General features: G+C 42.5%; 1 protein-coding gene across 2 annotated transcripts in view; it reads left to right on the forward strand.

The window, feature by feature from the left end:
- Positions 1 to 22,447, forward strand: part of FAM193A (family with sequence similarity 193 member A) — a 157,162-nt gene that overhangs the window by 17,760 nt on the left and 116,955 nt on the right. For both annotated transcript variants that reach the window (XM_006152917.2, XM_006152918.2), the window contains exons 2-3: positions 18,246 to 18,403; positions 19,486 to 19,653. In XM_006152917.2, the coding sequence (XP_006152979.1) occupies positions 18,246 to 18,403; positions 19,486 to 19,653 (326 nt within the window). The remainder of the gene's footprint in view (positions 1 to 18,245; positions 18,404 to 19,485; positions 19,654 to 22,447) is intronic.

Here is a 22,447-nt window from a genome sequence, read left to right on the forward strand (position 1 = left end):
CACGCCGCAATCCCTTCTCCTCCATTCTCCTCTCGGGATCTTGGGCACGCACGCACACGCGCCTGGCGTGAGTTTTAAGCCACCGGGTCCTGGACGTGAGCCGCGGTCGACTACGTGGGAGTCCAGCAACATAGCCATTACGCTAACTGCTGGTTCCCCACTATCCACCTTTTTGATCATTTTAGCCCCCCAATCATTCATATCCCGTTTGTCAGTAAGTTCCCTAAAAGTTCCTGCTTGTTGGAGGAAGGAGCAGCAGCCAGAGACTGGAGAGGTCACAGTTACCTCAGGCTGGGCCACAGTGTGGTGGTGGCAGCAGCATGAGCAGAGCAGGGGCAAAATAAATTTCTTCCAACCCCTGTTTTGTAAAGTACCCTCTGATAGTAAACTTTCATCAAATCTATGGAATTGTCTGCTTCGTTTTTTGGTCTCAGTGCACAGTGGTGTAGTTGACTTTTTTTCAGTTCTAAATTGGACATGTCAGGACCCTTGTTACTAAAAGTCAAAGGTCTTTGACCTCACTGGTCTTGATAGTGTATAATTCCAATTTTCTTTTTTTCCCCAAAAGTTGTGGTTTCTGGGCCAGCAGATAGCATTGAAGGTCAAGGCACTGGACTCCTATATGGCCAAACGTAGCTCGAGTCCCAGACCTGGCATCTTGAAAATTACACCAAGCACATGTGCGTGTATGTCCCAGACCCCAGGAGGAGACGAGATTGCTGTGTGGCCATCCCTTCTAGGGTTAACTTCTCACTTTACTACTGTCCCTCTCTGACTCTTTCCTGTGGGCACACAGCCTATGGCAAAAATGTTTAAGAAAAATAAAGTTGCAGTTACAATTTGCAATCATTTTGTTATTTGTCCTTTTTTAAAAAAGAAAATTATTGTTTATTCAATTTTACTTATTCATTCATTCATTTTAATTTGACCAGAGAGAGAGAGAGATGCAAAGTGAGAAAGCAAGCCACCAGGTCTGGGACTCATTCTGTGGTCATCCATGTGGAAGTGTCCAGCACCTCAACCACCATGCCACCTGCTGGTCCCTGTCATTTGTCCTTTATATTGGTGGCTAGACATACAGTAGTCATTGAAAAGCTACATATGAATGGTTTTCACTCACCTTCTCAACTTTGGTCACAGGCACATTTATCCAGGACAGTGGATAGTGTGTGAAGTAAAGAGTATAAAGAAGCTAATTCCAGAGAACAATTGATATTTTAGGAAAGGAGATGGGGGGTGGGGCTAGCAGATGGTGTGGTGGTTAAGGGTACTGGACTCCCACATGGCTGACTGCTGTTCAAGTCCCAGTCCCAGTGCTTGCTTTCTCGCTTTCCCTTTTTCTTCCTCCCTTGCTCTATCTTTCTTTGGTCAAATTAAAATGAATAACGATAAATAAAACAATTTTTTAAAAAAAGAAGAAATGAAGATGGGGCTGGTCCCATAGCACAGGGGAAGGTGGATCAGGATTCAAGTACCAGTCTCAGTGGTTTATATGCTACCTGTGCGCACCTGTGCCCAGGATCCTGATTGGATAGAGAAGTGGAGGAAAAAGGTTTGCTGTGTGACCAGGACCCAGTGGGGGGTTTTCTTGCTCTCTGAGACACAGACATTAGAGAAGTGGAAAGAAAACAAGAGCAGATACTATCCAGAACTAACATAAAGCAGTAGTTCGAAGGTTAGTAAGGTTTCGGATTTGATTTTACACTGTGCTCAAGATAATAAACTAGCTTGTTACTGTTTCTTGGTTACTTGTAGAGAATCTTTGGTTAGAGATCAAAGTTATCATGGCACAGCAAGCAGCATGTTTGTCAGTTATCTCATGGTGGCAACTTGGGGTGGAGGAACTACCAATATGCTGTGGACACAGGGAATTAGTGTCACAGCTCAGGGGCTCTAAGTATGAGGAATTTAACTCCCCTCCCCCTTTTTTCCCCAGAGCAATGGTGCACTTGCCAGGGGAAGAGATGTAGAGACAGGGTGAGAGAGAAAGCACACCTCGGGAGAAAGCATACCTCGGTGGGGGCATGATAATGCCAACAATCACTTCTTTTCAACTCTCCTCCCCTCCCCTCCTTAGGTTTTTGCCAAAGGGTACACGCGTTCACCAGAAAAAGATAAGAGAGGGAAAGTGAGAAATCACCCCCCAGGGGGGATGGCCACACCAAAAATCCCTTCTGTTCCATTCCCCTCTCAGAATTTTGGACATGCTTGCACATGTGCCCATCATAATTTTCAAGCCACAGGGCCTGGGACTCGAACCCTGATCAGCCATATGGGAATCTAGCACTTTAACCACCACGCCATCTGGTGGCCCTAGCCCAGCATGTTTTTTTCAAGCTGCTAGGGCCAGGATTTGAACTGCTGTCAGCTATGTGGGACCCTGCTCCCTTAACCACTAGGCCATGAGGTCAGCCTGAGGGAATTCACCATTTGTACAGTAATTAGTAGCAAAGCCTGATCTTGGTCTCACATTTATCAGCTGCATAAACAGTACTGAGAAGTGACTCAGGGAAAAGTTAGGCATATCCACCAAGACACTGAGCGCAGGAGAGACCAATAATCGACCATCTCCCAGCAGCCCTCCTGATAGATATGTTTGTTTAAAGTGTCAGCCCAGGAAAGCATTAGGTGTTCAGTGTACCAGCTAAGAGTTTGTATTTGTCCTTGGCTAGATTTGTCTTTATGAAAGAGTAGGAACAGAAACCAGACTGAGATGTGTGAAGAATAACTGAGGAAACTGAGGAAGGAAATATGAAATACAGACTTTTAAGATGATTGATTGAGAAGGGAGGATAGGACAGAATAGATTTAGAGGGGAATGGGTAAGCTAGAGATGGGACTTGGTGATGTTTAAATTTCTTTTATTAAGAAAGATTTTAGCTATAGGGCGTGCGTGCTCGATGGAGAGACAGACAAAAAGTGAGGAATCATCCCTTGGTGTGGGGGAGTAGCCACTCCACAGTCCCTTCTCCTGAAATCTCCTCGGAATTTTGGGTATGCATGCACGTGTGTCTGATGTGAGTTTTAAGTTGCAGGTCTGGGACTTGAACCTTGATCAATTAAGTGGTAGTCCAGCGACATAACCATTATACCATTTGCTGTCCCCAGTAATGTTTAAATATTGAAGGGAAGAGGTGATACCTGGAAAGAATTATCCCCCACCCCCCACCCCCCTTTTTTAAGGTTTTTGCCATAGGGCTTGTGGTGCCCGGAGAGATAGTAATAAGGAAAGCGAGAAATCATCCTCCCCAGGGGGGATGGGAAATGGCCACACCACAATCCATTCTCTTCCTGGGATTTTGGGCATGTGTGCACACGTGTCTAGCGTGATTTTCAAGTCACGAGGATTTGAACCGTGATTGGCCAGCACCTTAGCCACTGAGCCATCTGCTGGTCCCAAATTTCCCATTCTTTACATTTTTATTATGTAATATTTGAGATATATAAGATATATATGTATATTTATATATGTATAATATACACATTATGAAACATAGTAAAATGCACACTATCTAGTTTAAGGATCAGATAATTCCTAATACTTGAGCACCTATCTCTGTATTCTTCCCTTTCCTATCCTTCTGCCTCCCTTTCTAAGATAACCACTGTCCTCAGCTTCTTTTCCCAGAAGGCGTGTATGGTTGCCAGAGAGAGACAGAGATGGAGAGGTAGAAAGCACCCCACAATAGTGCTGGTAATACTTAACTGTCCTCCATCATGTCTCTGTCTTTTCATATCTATCCTGTCGAGATTTGGCATTCCATGGGATTGGAACCAACCCAGATCCTTGAATTTTGACTTGTCGTTTCCTTATTTTTAAAAAGTCTCTTGGGACCAGCAGTTGACGTAATGGCTATGTCGCTGGACTCCATGTAGTTGACCATGGCTTGAGTCTTTGACCTGGTGGCTTAAACTCAGGCCAGGTGCGTGTGCATGCGTGCCCAAGATCCTGAGAGGAGAATGGAAAAGAAGGGATTGTGGCGTGGCCAACCCCCTGGGGGGTGATTTCTCTCTTTCTCTCTCTCTCTGTTTTTATGTTGAGTGCACATGCCCTATAGCAAAAATCTCTCCAAAAAAAAAAGTCTCTTTGGGGGCCAGCGGGTGGCATGGTGGACTCCCACATGGCTGATCACAATTTGAGTCCTGGACCTCGTTACTTGCTTTCTCACTTTCTCTTTCTCACTTTCTTTCTCCCTCTCTCTCTCTCTAGTCAAATTAAACATAATAATAAATAATAATAATTTTTTAAAATTCCCTTTAGGACCAGCCGCATAGTGCAGTGGGTAAATGCTGTTCATAGAAAGCTGAAACTCACATGGCTGACTGCATAGTTCAGTTCTGGCACCAGGCACATGTGTATGCATACCCCACATCCTAAAGGGATAGAGAAATGAAAGAAAAATTATTGCACTGTGTTTGTGCTGCATTGGGGCGTGCTCCCTTTCTCCATTCCCTCTTCTCTCTCTGGTGAGCACATCCTCCACTAGCTGTAAGAAAAAATTTCCATTAATTTTTTTTTTATTATTTATATGTATAGCTTTAAATAATAAGTTGTTTGGGTACCAGCAGATGGCATAATGGTTATGTTGCTGGACTCCCACGTAGTTGACCACAATTCGAGTCCCAGACCACAATTCGAGTCCCAGCGTGTGTGCATGCATGCCCAAAATCCCAAGAAGAGAACGGAGGTGAAGACTTGCAACATGGCCATCTCCCTTGTGGGAGTGATTTCTCACTTTCTGTCTCTGTCTTTCCCTGTCTCTCCAGTGAGCACATTTACCCTATAGCAAAAATCTCTATAATAATAATATTAATAATAAAATGATAAATTGTATTTGTGGCTTTTTGAAAATGTACATCTTTATTATCTTCTGTGGCGAGAACGGAGGTGAAGACTTGCAACATGGCCATCTCCCTTGTGGGAGTGATTTCTCACTTTCTGTCTCTGTCTTTCCCTGTCTCTCCAGTGAGCACATTTACCCTATAGCAAAAATCTCTATAATAATAATATTAATAATAAAATGATAAATTGTATTTGTGGCTTTTTGAAAATGTACATCTTTATTATCTTCTGTGGCTTGCTTTTCTTTGTTTATATGATTTCTTCATTGTATCTGGGTAGCTGTGGTTTACTCACTTTAATGTAATTCATTGAAAATTCACATATAATTTAGGTGTAGCTATATTATAAAATATTTAATGGTTTCTGTTGGAGAACACAGTTGTTCCCCCCCTCCTTTTTTTTCTTTACCACTGTAAAATAATACTGTTGAAAAAATGCTGTAGAAGCATTTGTACACCCATCCTCTCGTACTCACTTGTAGGAATTATGTTAAGGTACTTATCATTAGAATAGAATTGATGGATAATAGGTAATTGAAATATTTTAATTCATAGGGTAATACTGATTTCCCCAGTGTATATTTCAATTTATACAGAAGTTCTTCAAAGTTTATAGGAAATGCATTTTATGAAAAACTGTACAGATTCCAAGAGTTTTTTTGCACCAAAATAAACTCATGCTAATTTGTTATAACATCTGAACAGCCTTTAGTTTGAAATACTAAGAAAGAAGACATTAGTTTGAAAAGAACCCCTATCAGATCAACATGATCTGCAAAAATCAAAGCACAAACAAACATCAAATATATGGTATAGTTTGGGTGGAAGAAGGATGAAAAATCTGAGGCTTTCCTTAGAAAAGTTTGTGAGGACAATACCTCCAAGAAAACAGCAGTTCACAATGGTAAGGGAGGATAAGACATTGTTGATGACACCCACAGTGGCAACTATCCACATCAGTTTGCAAGGAAGAAATTATTATTGTCTGTGTGCTAATAGAAGAGGACAAACGATTTACAGCAGAAACAATAGCCAACACTATAGGCATCTCGACTGTTTCTGCTTAACCCATTTCTGACTGAAAAAGCTGAGCAAACTTTCTGCTTGGTGGATCCCAAAACTTTGGTCCCTAGATCATTACAGACAAGACCAGAGCTTTGAATAGAAATTTTAAACAAATAGGATTAAGATCCTGGAGCATTTCTTTGAAGAATTGCAATAGGAGGCAATATGTGGCTTTACTAGTGTACTCCTAAAGACAAAGCACTATCAAAACAATGACTTATGAGAGGGAAGTGGTCCAGTTCAAGCAAAAGCAGACCAGTCAAGAGCAAAGGTCATGGCAGTGGTTTTTGGGGGAAGCTCAGGATATTTTGCTTATTAACTTTCTGGAGGTCTAAAGGATGATGATGATATCCACTTACTATTAGAGTGTCTAAAAAAGTCATTTTCTTTAGGAGAAAAATGCCTAGAAAGGTTTGAGACCCTCCCCCCATCCCCACCACAATGGTGCTGTTGCTCATTCTTCTCTTCCAACATGGGCAGCTTTGGAATAGTTTTGATGGGAAATCATTAGGTATCCACTTTACAGTCTTCATTTTGCTCCTTTTGACTTCTTTTTGTTTCCTAATCTTAGAAGAAAAAAATCCTTAAAGGGCATCTCTTTTTCTTTAGTTAATAATGTAAAAAAAGCCTGCATTGACATGATAAAATTTTCAGGGCACTCAGTTCTTTAGGGATATACTAAATTGCTGGTCTCATCACTTACTAAAGTGTGTCGAACTTGGTGTAACTTATGTTGAGAATAAAGTTTGTATTTTTACTTTTTTTTTTGAGAGAGAGAGATTTTTGCTATAGGACGCGTGTGCTCGCCAGACAGAGACAGAAAGCGAGAAATCACCCCCGAGGGGGGATGGCTACACCGCAATCCCTTCTCCTCCGTTCTTCTCTCGGGATCTTGGGCACGCACGCACACGCACCCGGCGTGAGTTTTAAGCCACCAGGTCCGGGACGTGAACCACAGTCAACTGCGTGGGAGTCCAGCAACATAGCCATTATGCTAACTGCTGATCCCATTTTTACTTTATTTTTAAGATTTTTTTTTTTTTTTGGAGAGGTTTTTGCTATAGGGCATGTGCCCTCGCCAGAGAGACAGAAAGCGAGAAATCGCCCCCCAGGGGGGATGGCCACGCCGCAATCCCGTCTCCTCTATTCTCCCCTCGGGATCTTGGGCAAACATGCACATGCGCCCAGCATGAGTTTAAGCCACCGGGTCCAGGACTCGAATCGTGGTTGACTACGTGGGAGTTCAGTGACATAGCCATTACACTAACTGCTGGTCCCGAGAGAGATTTTTGTTATAGGGCATGTGTATTAGCTGGAGTGAGAGAGAGACAGAAATTGAGAAATCACCCCTGGGGGGGATGGCTACAATCCCTTCTCCTCCATTCTCCTCTCGGGATTTTGGACACACGCATACATATGCCTGGCATGAGTTTTAATCTACCAGGTCCAGGACTCAAACTGCAGCAGCCACGTGGGAGTCCACTATGACAACCACATGACAACCACTATGCCATCTGCTGGTCCCTTTACTTTTTTTTGGTAAGATTTTTACCATAGGGCTGTGTGCTCACTGGAGAGAGAGAGAGAGACAGAGAGAGAGAAAGTGAGAAATCATTTCCCAGGGTCTAGCCATGTGGCATTCCCTTCACATTCTCCTCCTGGGATTTGGGGCATGTGCGCACACATGTTAGGCATGATTTTCAAGCCACCAGGTCCAGGAGTCAAACCTCAGTTCACCCTGTGGGACTCCAGCACCTTAACCACTACACCACCTGCTAGCCCCTTATTTTTACCTTTTCCTTTATTTTGGGGGGGAGAGATTTTTGCTATAGGGCATGTTGCTCACCGGAGGGACAGAGAAAGAAACAGAAAGCAAGGAATCACCCTCCCCCCCTAGAGGGGATGGCTATACCTCAGTCCCTTCTCTCCCTGGGATCTTGGGCATGCACACACACCTGCTTGGTATGAGTTTGAAGCCACCAGGTCCAGGACATGAACCATGGACAACCATGTGGGAGTCCAGCAACATATCTGCCATGCCATCTGCTGGTCCCTTTTAATTCCATTTTATAGAAACCTTTTTCTCTTTCTCCGGATAAAGTTTGTGCACATGGACATGACAGAGAATGAGAGAGAACTAGAATGATAGGAAAAGAGAGGAGAACCCTCCACAGGGTCTGGTCACTCGGTGATCCATTTCTCCATTCCTTCACCCTGTCACATCCTGGGTCCTGGGATGCACATGACCAGAATACTTCAAGCTGACCAGGCAGAGAAGTTGAACCATGGTCACCATGTGTATCTGTTTTCTCTTGAATGGTGCATTAAAGACCTTTTTTTAAAAAAATTTTTTAAGAGGTTTTTGCTATAGGATGATTGCACTTGCCAGACAGAGAGAGAGAGACAGAGAGACAGAAAGCTAGAAATCACCCCCCAGGGGGGGATGGCCATGCCGCAATCCCTTCTCCTCCATTCTCCTCTCGGGATCTTGGGCATGCACGCACACGCGCCAAGCATGAGTTTTAAGCCACCAGGTCCAGGTCGTGAACCACGGTCGACTACATGGGAATCCAGCGACATAGCCATTATGCTAACTGCTGGTCCCAGTGCATTAAAGACCTTTTGTGTTCTCACTAGCACATTTGAGTTCCAGTTACCCATATTCTTACCCACAGAATGACATTGGGTAGGCAGAGTTTGAAATTGTTTGAAGGTGGTTGGAGTATGGTAGATAAATGGTGGTGCTCATGAAGTCTCACTAAGATGAATCTTCTTTCTCTAAAACAGTTATAATCTTATGTTGAGACAGAATATGCAGGCAAGTAAATAAGGTGGAAAAGTAGAGTATAGAACTTTAGAAAATTGCTCCCAGAACTCTTTCTCCTCCTCATCCTTTTTGTATTAATAGTTTTGCTATAGGGCACAGGAGAAAGATAGAGGGGGAAAGTGAGAAATCACCCCTCAGTGGGGATGGCTACACCTCAGTTCCTTCCACATTCTCCTCATACACATGCACCTGATGTGTTTTCCAAGCTGCTGGGACTCGAACTGTACAGTAGACCATGTGGGATCTAACTGCCTTAACCCCCATGCCACCAGTTCTGACCCCCATTACTCTTTTTTATAAATTGTTTTCTCTCTCTCTCTTTCTTCCTTCCTTCCATTTTTTGTTTGTTTTTGTTTTTTAAAGAAAAACAGGGTCTTTTTGTTGCAGTCCATTGAGTTGACTTAAGACACACACCACCATGCCTAGTCTTTAGGTCAGACTGGGAATCGAATCTGGGCCTTTCAGATGGTCCCAGCCTATGTGGCACAGTGTCTTAGTAGCACATGTCATATAAACTTTACTTGTATAAACTTGCTTTTGAGATGCAGAGTAGATTAAGTGGGACTGGAAAGGTAACAGGAGAGTGGGGAAGATTTCTTATATTCTCTGTGAAAAGTGAGGACAGTGAGCTGCCAGGGTGTCAGGGTTGCTGGCCAGCCTCATTCAAGTCCCTGTTGAAGTTGAAGGCCATGATTGTATGGTGGTCCTGACTTGTTAATCAGTAGCGACCTCTTCCTCTGTTCATTTCCTTCTTCAGCAGCATCCAGGTTTTGGAAAGAGCAAGGCAGGAGAGTAGGGAGTTGGCGAAGGTAGGTTTTCTATACAGGTTCACTTTGAGGACAGATCTCAGGGTATCAGAACATGGTTGGTCACTATTAAGCACTAAGCAGCCCATGTGGCTCCCAGCCTAGACCACCTGTCCCTCCATTTCTAGGTAGCCTGGGCTACCTGGAAATTTCACTCAATTCAGGACATCTACATAGGCCTGGCACAAAACGGGCACCTAGAATGGTGGTGACTGAGTAAAGGAATACATCTGCCTTTTATTTATAAGCAACAGTAAAATTTTGGGACTTCAGGTGTTCATCCTGTGCAGTAGACTTTACACCTTGAGGGGGGGACTATGGATATGTTTTCTAGATCTCTGACAAATAAGTTTTTCTTTCCCTCCTGATTGTGGGAGGAGATCATTAGTGGTCCGATGTGTATTAGATAACTTTGCTAACCTGATTTCTGTGTCCTGGTGTGCCTCAGTGCACTGTTTGTAACAGGCTGTTGAAGTGAGAAAAGGGATTGTCTTACTAATTCTTTTTTTTTTTTAATTTATTTAACTTTATTTAACTTATGTATTTATTTTAATTTGACCAGAGAGGGAGAAGGAGAAGAAGGGAGAAAGGGAAGAAGAGAGGGAAGGAGGCAGGCAGGCAAGGGAGAGAGAGAGGGAGGGAGGGAGGGAAGGAGGCAGGGAGGGAAGAAGGAAGAAGGGGAAAGCTGCCAGATCTGGGACTCAAACTATGGTCAACCATGTGAGAGTCCAGCACCCTTACCCACCTGCCAGTCCCCTTAATAATTACTTTCATGCTAAAGCCAAGAAGAGTCCTCCCAAAGGAGAACTTCAGACAGGGAGAGAGGTAGAATGGGTAAGATATTCGTAGAGATTTACAGAGGAACCAGCCAAACTCAGGAAAGGCTGCTACCTGGTAGTCAGTATAGGCCTTGTGGATTTATCAGTTTGGTTTCAGCTAATTATTCATCAGTCTTTTTAAAATGTTGTTGACTTGAATGTGACTGGTTTTTTTTCAGGCTTGTTTTTTGCATTTTATTTGTAAATGAAAAAAAAATTTTAATGAGAGATTTTTGCTACAGAGTGCTTGCACTCTTGAGAGATAAAGAGAGAGGAAGTGAGAAATCAGTTCCCTTGGGGATGGGCACGCATGCATGAGGATCTGGTTCTGGCTTGCACTGGAGACTCCCTACTACAGTTTGGAGGCCAGTGCCCTAACTACTAATCCACTTGCTGGCCCCAATGAATAGGTTTTTACAGTTGTACAAAGGCTAAAAAAGCCTAAGTTTCATTTTTTAAAAAGAATTATTTTATTTAACTTTATTTATTCATTTATTTATTTTAGTTTAACTTGACCAGCGAGGGACAGAGCAAGAGACAGAGAGTGTGCCAGGTTTGGAACTCGAACCACGATCGGCCATGTGGGAGTCCAGCGCCCTTAAACCACCACGTCACCTGCTGGCCCCCCTAAGTTTCATTTTTAACATTTGTATATGTTTAAGTTCTAAAAGTCATTTCAGCCTTGTGGGCGATATGGTGGAGGGATAACACTTTCAGGGGATTATTTTTTTCTTTAAAGGGCTCTTTTTTTTCTTTCAAGATAATAACGAAGGATTCTACCACAAGGAAGTCTGCTAGGCAGATTAATTCCCTATCTTTTTTTATTTTCTTCAAGGTTGACTGTTTTAAGGGCTATTTTCATTGTGGACATTAGTAATTGTCTCTGTGTTCTCATGTCTCATGCATCATTAAGATGTAACTATTGCATTTTATACCAAGGAGCCAGTAGTTACTATGCCTAGGTCTAACCAAGGCATATGCAGTAGTCCCAGTTTAAACCAGCCATTGACAGTTGGCTAGTATTTTTCTTTATCTTCAGAGTTCGCCCTGTTGGGTCTTAGGTCAAAATAAAAACAAAATTATTTTATAATGACCTTCATGATATTGGTTGCTCACATAATTTGTCAGCAGTACCCAGAATTGCCAGATTTAGGTAACAGAGTTGAGTCAGCTTCACAAAAAGATAATGTGAGTAGTAGTTTTTTAGCTATTTTTGTTTAACATAATGCTTTTGAGATTGATCTGCAATGTTACATATAGCAGTAGTTCTACTCTCTCCACTGGGCCTGGGATTTGAAACATGATTGGCCATCTAGAAGTCCAGCATCTTACCCACCACGCCACCTGCAAGCCCTCTTTTGTGATGTTTTATTTTGATCTGTAGAAGTTCCATTTCCTTATTTTAAAAAATATCTTCAATTTCTCCCATCGTGCTTGTTTTCCTCTATTTTCTTTTTTTAAAAAAATTTATTTATTTTGCAATTAAAGTATGAATTTATTTTCATACAAAAACGTATTGAAATTTATACATACTTTTTCCATTACATGTATTTCCATGAGTTTTTTTTTTCTGGAACTTTTATAAAAAATTAATTTACATTCATTCCCTAAGCATTGTCACACTACAGTTGTTTTTCATTCCTTTCTCCCCCCATTTTATTGATTACACAATTTCTTATATAATCTAACTACTTTCAATAGCGAGTTCAGCTGGTAATTTCAAGAAAAGCAACTTTAATAAATCAAAGAAATGCTAAGGAACTTTGCTTAAAACTTAAAGCCAGGAAACAGGTTAGGATTCTGTTCAAATAGTAGGTACATGAACCTATCGACAGCTCAAGGCAGGACAGAAATCCGTAAAACCAGAAAACAATGCCTAGAAGAAAATCAGCAATGTTTTAGTCAAAAGTAATAAATTGCTATTTCACCAGTTTGGTCTTGTGTACTTTATCTATCTTCTATTGTGGTTCGATTGTCCCAATTAAATTCTGGGATATAATATTCAGCTCCAGACTTGTCTTTATGATTAAGTTTTCTATTTTCTTAGTTTTTGAACTCTTATTTCTGTGTATCTGTATTTGTCTGTCTTTAGTTTTCCTGATATAGCACTCCCTTGAGAACTTCTTAGAGATCTGGTCTGGTGATGGTAAATTCTTACAGGTTTTGTTTATCTGAGAATGTTCTTGTCTTTTCTTCCCATATGAAGGATAATCTTGCCAGGTACAGTATTGGTTGAAATTTCTTTTCCCGTAACCCTTTAAATATATTTTCCCCTCCTTTCCTCACTTGCATTGTTTCCAATGAGAGGTCTGCTGTTAGCCTGATGCTATATCCTTTTTTAGATCTTACAAGAATTTCCTCACCTCCTGGAACTCGTCAGCTCTTTTCTCCTGCCCCTTCCGTGGTTCATTGTCTCTCTTCTCTTCTGTCTCTGTTAACTTCCTCATTATAAATATTCTACATTCTTTATCAGAAATTTCCATGATTTCCATTGAACTGTCTGTGGATGAAGAGGAGTTATTCTCTTCTCTTAGAGGAGAGGTATATTCTTGCTTTCCCATAGTTCTTGTGGCCCTGCAATAATTTCTAGTCATCGATGGATGATGTGTTTCTTCCTAATTCTTGAAGCTCAATCTGAACATTCAGGAGCGTGCAAAAGGAGGTGATCTGGAATCTGTTTGCTGTTTCATTTTTATCCCTTCATGCAGCAGATTCATTGGATATTGAGGAATATGTTCACACTAATAGTATTTGGATGTTTGGCTATGGTTCCCTTAGCTCTGTCACTCATGTGGGCTGGAGGCTGAATTATCAGTAGAAAATCTTTATTTCCCTTTTTTTTCCCTGTAATCACTAGTTCTCAAGAGTCATGGAGGAATCTTCTGAAGGTCTGCCCCTTGCCTCTCCACTTGAGTTTGTGGGCTGGAGGCAGAATTATCAGTCTGTTTTCCTCTATTTTCTTGAATATAATGGAGTTTGTTTATAATTGCCAATTTTGGAATCTTAACTGTTCTATTATCTTTGTGGATTTTTTTGGTGTGTGTTTTTTAATAATTGTCTTTTCTTCCTTGTTATGGGTTATATTTTCCTACTTTTGGTTTTGTTACTCAGCGCCAGACGCTGAATTTTTCCCCATCAAATGCTGGATTTTGTTAAATTACTTGAAACTGTGTTGGACTTGGAGAAAACATAGTGACTGAGGTTAAGTGTATACAAGATGTAGACTTTAAGGTGATAGATACATTTAAGGATTTAATGTATGATCATTATGTGACCTATATACTTGGGATGTATGTGCTCAAAATCCCAAAAGGAGAGAGAGCTTGAGGAGAACAGATCTGTATGATAATTCCCCATAGGGGATGCTTTCATCTCTTTTCTCTGTCTCTTTCTGGCAATTTCACATTCCCTTCAGTGAAGAAGGGAAAAAAGTTATTCTCTTTATCTCTCGTTACCAGGAAATACTTCTTTTAAGATTCTTGGATACTGTTCTGAATATATCGTGTATCAGCTGTCATCATAGGTCTTGGAACATAGTGGAGTGTAGGTGAAGAGGCTCCTGCTTTCATTGAAGTGATAATTCTGTGTTAAAGAGAGATAAAAGCCAAGGAAACAAATAAAATACCAGAATTTCTGATAGCAGTTTGTGATAGAAGAGGGTAACTGAGTTGGTTAGATTGGTGTGCCTTCTGTAGCTCAGTCAGGAGGTGGACACCACACAAGTAGTTAGAATAGGCACATTTTATTGCAAAGAATCATTGATAGCAGGAGATCATCTACCTAAATCTGTGAAGTATTCTCTAAGGAAGGGAGACCTGGCAGATCCAGATCCACTATCTGTGGAACTTAGGCCTCAGGGAAGCTGCAGACTTAGGAGAGGCTTCTCTTCAGAGAGGGTATGGTTGTCATCAGCTGGGTAGTAGGACACGGCTTGAAGCTAGCGAAACTCTGGAGAGTGTATACTGCTTTGTCCCATGTAGTATACGTATACCATTGATGGTATCTCCCTGGTGGGAGAGGCAAGAAAAAAGGCATAGCAACCTGGAAGGAGACCTTTTCCTCTTCACTGTTCCTATAACACTCTAAACCCAGAAGGGCAAGCATTGTACCCACTGGCAAAGGAGAAATATATACAGTGTGCATGCAGTTTCTTAGTCATAAAGCATGGGAAGAAAAGGGTGAATTCCAAAAGGAGTTGATAGGTTGGTCATCTAGCCTCCCTGAATTAGGTGATATTTTTGTAGAATACTAACCAGTAGAACTTTGATAGTTTAATGGAAGCTATCCAGAGATTTAGTGGATGAGTACTCTAGACAAAGGGAACAAGTGCAGTGACATAAATGCAGAAATTTGTCCTGGGAACCTTGGAGGCAGTAAGAAATGTAGAATGTAGTCCTAAGTGTCGTGGAAGACAGCAGAAGATTCTGTGCAGGGAAGCTACATGATCTCCCTCTGTATACTGTTTTGAGAAGGGATTATTAATGGGCAGGTTGGGAATCGGGGTCCCACACAGGAGCCAGTATAGTAATCCAGGTAAGAGGTGAGAGTGGTTGGACTGAATTGGAAACAAGTAAGAGAACTGGGTAGGTTGGGGAGGTACCAAGGATTAAGGTGGGGTAGGAGTGGAGTGGAGTGGAGGAAAATAATAAGACTTACCACAGTTAGAGAACAGCTTTGTTTCTCACCCCTGTCTTCAGACTGATCTTCACTATCTGTCCTTGCCCCATGGTAGCACGTCAGTATAACTCCATGGTCTTCTAGTTGCCTATGGTTTTAGAATTGTCTTGTTTTCAGGCATTCAAGTCCAGCATACTTAAGAATCCAAATATCTCATCTAAGTCAAAGCTTCCCCCCCACCAGCTTTAGCAAGTCATGTTAGAAATCACCATGGGTGGAGAGCGGTGGTATATGTTCTATTTCCTTATGCCTTCCCTGTTTCTCCAAGATGGAGAAAGGGGTTCTGGAAAGGAAGAAGTAGGTGTCTTTGTGGCCTAGCTATTTATGGTTCTCTTTACTGTCTGGGATCCATGATTCTAATAACCTATTAGCCCAGTAGTAACTAGCGCTTGCTTGTAGGCTACCTTAGTGAGTTCTGGCTGTTTTAACAAAATATTGTAGACTGGGACTCTTACAAAAAATTGAAGTTTATTTCTCATAGTCTGGAGGCTGGGAAGTGCAAGCTGAAGGCACTGGCAGATTTGGTATCTGGTGAGGACCCATGTTCTGGTTTATATTGGCAGTGCCTTCTCACTGTGTCTTCATATGGTCCAAGGGCACAGCAACCATCTAGGCTTTTTAAGGGTTTCTCATCTGTGAGAGCTCTACCTTCATGACCTCCAAAGACCTTACCTTCTAGCACCATCACCTCAGGAGTTAGGGTGTTAACAGAGGAATTGGGAGGATGGGAAGGGTGCACACATTCAGACCTTTAGGTACTTCTAAGACCTTAGTAGGGACTTCGCACTCTACCTCCTGGTGGAGACTATTTTCCACTCAACCACCTGTCCCATGCTCTACCCTCATTGTGTAATTCCAGAGTCTCTTCATACAGCAGTACCCATTTTGGGTGGGGTTCTCTTATGACAGCATAAGTCTTCCTAATGTGCTCCTTACTCCCAGTCCATGGGGTTCTCAAGCTTTTCCACTTTAAAGTCAGATATCAGTGTCCACATGACCAAATTTTTGAGACATGTGATAAGCCCAGGGGTTGGGATGGGGGTGGGTACTAGAGATGTAAGAACAAAAATGATCAAGTCCAGCTGGGGATGAGTCCCAGGCTCCTTGGGATCTGCCAGTACCCTGTCTGTCTGAAGACTTGTTCTACTGATTTTATACTTGAGGGGTACACTTCTCCCTTGTAGGAGCAGAAGACACAGTTCTGTTGATTTAGGTGAATTCCCTTCCAGAAGCCTCTCTTCTGACTCTGCTCTTCTCATTCTCAGGCTGTTGTGAGTGATGACTGAGCTGAATACCCCTGTTACATACCTAGGGGAGGTGCTGCTTTACCATGTGGGCATCCCCAGCTCTGAGATCTGAGTTCACTGTCTCACATGGCAAAGTCTTTATCAAAACCTGTTAATAGAGAGTTCACAGTGCTACTTGGTGGGTGACTAAGGGAGGAAAAGGGTCTAAAAGTTGGAGTGGGATCTGAGGTTGCATTTTTGTTCAGTGTTGTGGTTGTTGATAAAAGGCTTTCAGTACTTGAAGTTTGGGAGGTGAAATGATCTCTTGCTTCATCTGGTGATTTTGCTCAGGTTGTTCTCCATCTCAAGTCTCCTTGCTCCTTCTCTCTCCCCCTTGCTCTTAGAGCAGGCAGCACAAGTTATGAAATTTCATGGAGCAGAGTAGTCTGTGCCTTCAGTCTCTTGATACTGGGCTATTAGGCTAAGACACAGTGCTGTGCTGTCTCAAGTAACTGTGGGTATGTCCCTTCCCAGTGGGGTCCTGTAGAGTGGTCATTGTATGTACTGATGAGGACACTGAAAATAGAATTGTTCTATGTGTGTATTTAAATTGCCAGAGGGCATGTGCACTAGCCAGAAAGAGAGGGAAGGGGGAGAAAGCAACCCCAATGGAACATAGTTACCCTACAGTCCCTTCTCCATTTGTCCATCCCAGGGGTTCTGGGGCCGTGTACGTACACACCCAGTTGTGTTTCATGCTGCCAAGGCCTACATTCAGACTGCAGTTGGCCATGTGGGAATCCAGCTTCCTTAGCCACTAGGCTACAGGTCAAGTCTGAATTGTTGTTTTTTAGAGAATAAAAGAAATTGATTGAATGTCCTCAGTGTGATTATGATGTGAGTTGTTGGAAGGTTTAAAAAAGTTCCAAACAGCATTCTCAAGTGTCAGAGAGAAAAGGTAATATCAGTTAAGACATTTTCTTTTGGAGGCCAGCAGATGGCATGGTGGTTAAAGGTGCTAGATTCCCACATGGCCAACTGCTGTTCAAGTCCTGGACTTGGTGGCTTCTTTTCTCGCTTTCCCTTTCTGTCTCTGGTCAAATTTTAAAATAATAACAACAAATAGGATTAAATAAATAAATGATTCTTTAAAGATAATTTCTTTTTAGTTTTTTGCTGTATGGCACGTGTGCTCATGAGAGAGGGACAGACACAGTAAGAGAGGAGAGAGGGAAAGCAAGATCACCCCAAAGAGGGAATGGGCATGCAATGATATCCTCTCTTCCATTCTCCTCTCAAGATTTTGGTCATGCACGCCTAGGTGCCCTACATGTTTCTGAAGCTACTAGGTCTAGACTTGAACACAGAGTTAGCTGTGTGGGATCCAGCACCTTCACCACCGTGCTACCTGCTAGTCTCAGTTAAGATATTTTCAGTGTCCTAGATTTAAAATGTTTCCTCCTCCTCTTTTTAATTCGTTATAGTGTACATGTGCTCACCAGACAGACAGAGGGTGGGCAAAGTGAGAATATTCCCCCAGGGAGGTGACCCTGCCACAATTCCTTCGTCATTCTCTTTTTGGAATTTTAGACATGTCTATGCATGCGCTTCACATGTTTGCAAGCTGCCAGTTCTGAGACTCGAACTGTGCAGTTGCATGGATCTAGCTGCATTCACCATCACACCACTAGCTGGGCCTAAACATTCTTCTAAAAGACATTTTTCTAAATAATTAATGAAAAATCGATGCCATAAGCATTTGAACATACGTGGTCTATTATATTCCCTCTTTTATAAAAAAAATTATTTAATTTTATTTGCTGTTATTATTATTTATCTTTTAATTTGACCAGAATGAGAGAGAAAGGGAAAGTGAGAAAGCAAGCCACCAGGTCCAGGACTCGAACCATGGTCTGCCATGTAGAAGCCCAGTGCCCTAACCATCACATCACCTGCCGGCCCCTATATTCTCTTTTTGAAACAGGGCCAAGATTTTGTTCTTCACTCGCCGCTTGGTGGCTCCCAGCCAGAGACTGGAGGTGGAGGCAGGCTCGCTCTGGGTGCACAGACGCTTCCCTCGGCAGGACTGGGTACTGCCTCCTCGGACCCTGCATGCTCCTGTGAGGCCTGCAGCGAGCGCAGGTAGGTGATGTGTGTATCATGCCACTCATGCTCACCCATGATGATATGCCGTGTGCATGTTGGAACTGGAATTGGAAACCAGGATAATTAGATAGTAGTAAACATTTGAGCCACTTCTGAGAGTAAGCCTGGCTATTGTGAGGAAGAGCCAGATGAATAAAATAGAAATTCCTGCTCTTAAGGATTAACACTAGGAAGCTAGTACTCAGAAAGGGAGAGGAGGGGTACATAAATAATTAGAACCTATCAATGGCAATAATTGAGAGAACATGATGGGGGAGGTCAGTGACTGCCAGCTGCCAAGTGATTAGAAAAGAGGGCCCAGGAGACCAGCAGTTAGCGTAATGGCTATGTCGCTGGACTCCCACGTAGTCGACCGTGGTTCGCGTCCCGGATCCGGTGACTTAAAACTCACGCCGAGTGCGTGTGCGTGCGTGCCCAAGATCCCAAGAAGAGAATGGAGGAGAAAGGATTGCGGCGTGGCCATCCCCCCTGGGGGGTGATTTCTCGCTTTCTCTCTCTCTGTCTCTCTGTCTGTCTGGCGAGCACACACGCCCTATAGCAAAAAAAACAACAACAAAAAACTCTCAAAAAAAAAAAAGAAAGAAAAGAGGGCCCAGGATTCGATCTAGAAGGACTCTGGAACCTGGCTTGGGCAGGAAACCAGCAGAGCCCAATGAGACCAAAGAATGCAGAAATACAGGTTTCAAAGGAAGCAAGAACTACCTGGCAGGCACTTTGAAAGTGAGGTTCAGGTAGATAGAGGGGAATGTTAGCATTCTTGACCATGGACAGCAGCTGTGGATGCTCCTGTGTTGTGAAGGAGGAGTGGCTGAAATCTCATGGACACAAAGGTCTCAGGGATTGAATCAGGAGGACATCCAAAGGAGACCTGTACTGGGGACACCTTTGGCCTCTTACAGCATAGCTGGAGAGTGGGAGATAATGGCTATTCTTAGGGCTTCTCACTTTGAGGATGTTGTTCATCCCCTCCGATTGTTAAAGGTGAGGAAGTGAGGAAGTGAAGCAGATTGTAATAACTTTTCTAACCCAACTCACTTATTTCCTGTGTTATCTCATAGAGAAATTTCAGCAGAGACGGACCGGGAACCTCAGCAGCTACAGAACTACTGGTCAGAAGTGCGCTACATGGTCCGATGCATATACCGCCAGGCAGGGACTCCACTGGCTGATGACCAGGACCAGTCTCTAGTACCTGACAAGGAGGGAGTAAAGGAGCTCGTGGATAGGTACACATTGCCCTTCATGATAAAGATCCCATCCTCATCCCTGTTCTCCATTGCTGTCATCGGAGCCTCTTTGCTCAGGATGGCCTTTATCTTTATGACTTGGGTAAATTTCAGTTGGATTAGTTCAACTCTTGGTCAGTTAGATTTTCAGCAGACTGGCATAAGTGAGCCCTATGGGTAAAAAGGTTCAAATTCTTCAGAGTCTAATGAAACCCTTATCACCTATAAAATAGTGAAATGTTTTTTATCATTTCTTTGTGTTAGGAATGAGAGTAATACTTACATTTTGAGTCCCTTCTGTGCCAGGGACGATGCTGTGTTCTTTCATTCATTTTTTTCTTTTTTTAGGTTTTGTTATATGGTGCATAAGCTTGCCAGAGAAAGAGAGGGAAAGTGAGAAATTACCCACTGAGGAGGTTGGCCATACCACAGTCCCTTCTCCTCCATTCTTCTTTTTGGGATTTTGGGCATGCACACACGCACACCTGGCATGATTTTCAAGCTGCCTGGTTCAGGACTCAAACCACACAGCCAGCCATGTGGGATTCAGCCACCTTAAGTTCCATGTCATCTGCTGGCCCATGATGTTAACTACTTTCACAAGCATTCTTCCTTTATCAACCCAAAGAGAAAGGCAGAGTTACCCATTTATGACCCAGGGCTCCATGAGGTCAACAGCTCGTGAATGTGCCTGTCCTGTGTGAATAGAGAACTGGAGTCAGGCCTGTTTGGGGGGCTGTTCCTCACATGTGAGTGGCTCATGACATATCATTTGTTCTTCAGCAGATATTTTGTACCCACTTACTATAGACTTTGAGGTGGCCATACTTTGTTTTCTTCCTTATAGTTTGAATGTAGCTTTTTTTTTCTGTTTCGTGAAATGTTATAATAAAAGCAACAGATTCAAGCTAGACATTTCATGGGTTGATTCTTATTTTGGTTTCTGTTTGCTATGTAGTAGATTTTATTCCAGAGGGAGGGGTAATGATTAGCCTTGGGTTATGTTAACTAGTTAAGAAAGTCTGTCGGTGTGTTCAGAGTTTGACTGGTGGACTACTGGTGTTACATGAGATGGTTCCAGATGATATTGTGAGTATTAGGAAAAGATGTATAACCTTCATGTCAAACCCATTACTTCAGATTATTAATGCCATATCTTCCATCCCTTAAAATAGTATCATGGGTGGTATGTTAGTGTTGTTAAATGTACATATAAATGAGTGACTGAATGAACTGTCACAGCATCTTCAACATGTTCTTTCCTCCTTTTTTATTTTTTAAGAGATTTTTTTGTCTTAGAGTGAATGTGCTCACTGGGAGAGAGAGACAGAGACAGAGGAAAAGTGAAAAATCACCTCTAAGGAGGAATGGCCATGCCACAATCCCTTCTCCTCCATTCTCCTCCCAGGATCTTGTGCATACATACGTGCCCAGCATGAGTTTCAAGCCATTGGGTCTGGGACTCAAACCAGTCAGTCATGTGGGAGTCCAGTGACATAACTACTATGCCATCTGCTACCCCCTGCTCTTTTTCATATAATTTAAAAAATTGTTAGTAAAAGTACCATATTGTTATTTCCTTAATTTTATAAGATATGGAAATGGACAAAGATATAAAATGCATCTAATTCCACCATGCTTAGAGAACAAGAAGAACGTATCCAGTCTACTTGTAAGTCTGATTGTCCCTATGTCATTTGAGTCTTCTGTGGTTTTCTTTTAACATATTCTATTTCAGAGATGGTTTTGTTTTGTTTGTTTGTTTTAATTTACCAGAGGGCACATGCGCTCTCCAGAAAAAGAGGGAAGTGAGAAAGCACCCTTCATAGGGGTGGCCACACTGGGCACACATGCTCACGCATCCAATGTGTTTCTCAAACTGGCTAGTCCAGGACTTGAACCTTGCAGTTGGCCCTGTGGTATCCAGCTGCGTTAACCACAGTGCCACTGGCAGGCTCCAGAGGACAGTTTCCTGTACTAGCCAAAATTAAGATCGTCATGCTGAAAAAAAATTGATATATGTTTGAAATATACTGATCATATCAAGAAACCCATCAACATTATGGCTTTTGTAATCACATTTTATATATAGCATTCTATATTCCATTGCAGGATTTTACTTGGGTATCTTGTCTTTTACAGTGTAGGTGGTATAGTAATTTAAAGATGGAACAAATGACAGCTAACTTCCTTGCCTTGTGACCTAACGTACACAGAAAGTGAAGGATTTTATTATGTAAATCCAAGAGTTGTACATATATTTTACAATTTATTTTTAATGAATGCTGAACTTGTATTGGTTCTTCTGTGGTTGATGGTGTTGGACAGAAGTTTCCTCTGATTATAAAAATAATACGGGAACCAGCAGTTAGCGTAATGGCTATGTCGCTGGACTCCCACGTAGTCAACCGCGGTTCGCGTCCCGGACCCGGTCGCTTAAAACTCAGGCCGGGCGTGTGTGCGTGCGTGCCCAAGATCCTGAGAGGAGAATGGAGGAGAAGGGATTGTGGCGTGACCATCCCCCCTGGGGGGTGATTTCTCGCTTTCTGTCTCTATGTCTCTCTCTCTGTGTCTCTGGCGAGCACACGCGCCCTATAGTGAAAAACCTCTCAAAAAAAAAAATAATAATACAAGCCCATTAGATTGTATACTGAGTTCCTTCAAAGAAGGGCAGAACAGTCTTCCCCAGTTCTGCAGCCAGGCATTGTCTTTACTGGGATCATTGATTTTCACCTATTCAGATACAAAATTTCAAAAAGAATTGTCTTCAGACCCACCCATGGTGGGTGGCACA

Source organism: Tupaia chinensis, unplaced genomic scaffold (assembly GCF_000334495.1).
Source record: "Tupaia chinensis unplaced genomic scaffold, TupChi_1.0 Scaffold000360_1, whole genome shotgun sequence".
NCBI lineage: Eukaryota > Metazoa > Chordata > Mammalia > Scandentia > Tupaiidae > Tupaia > Tupaia belangeri.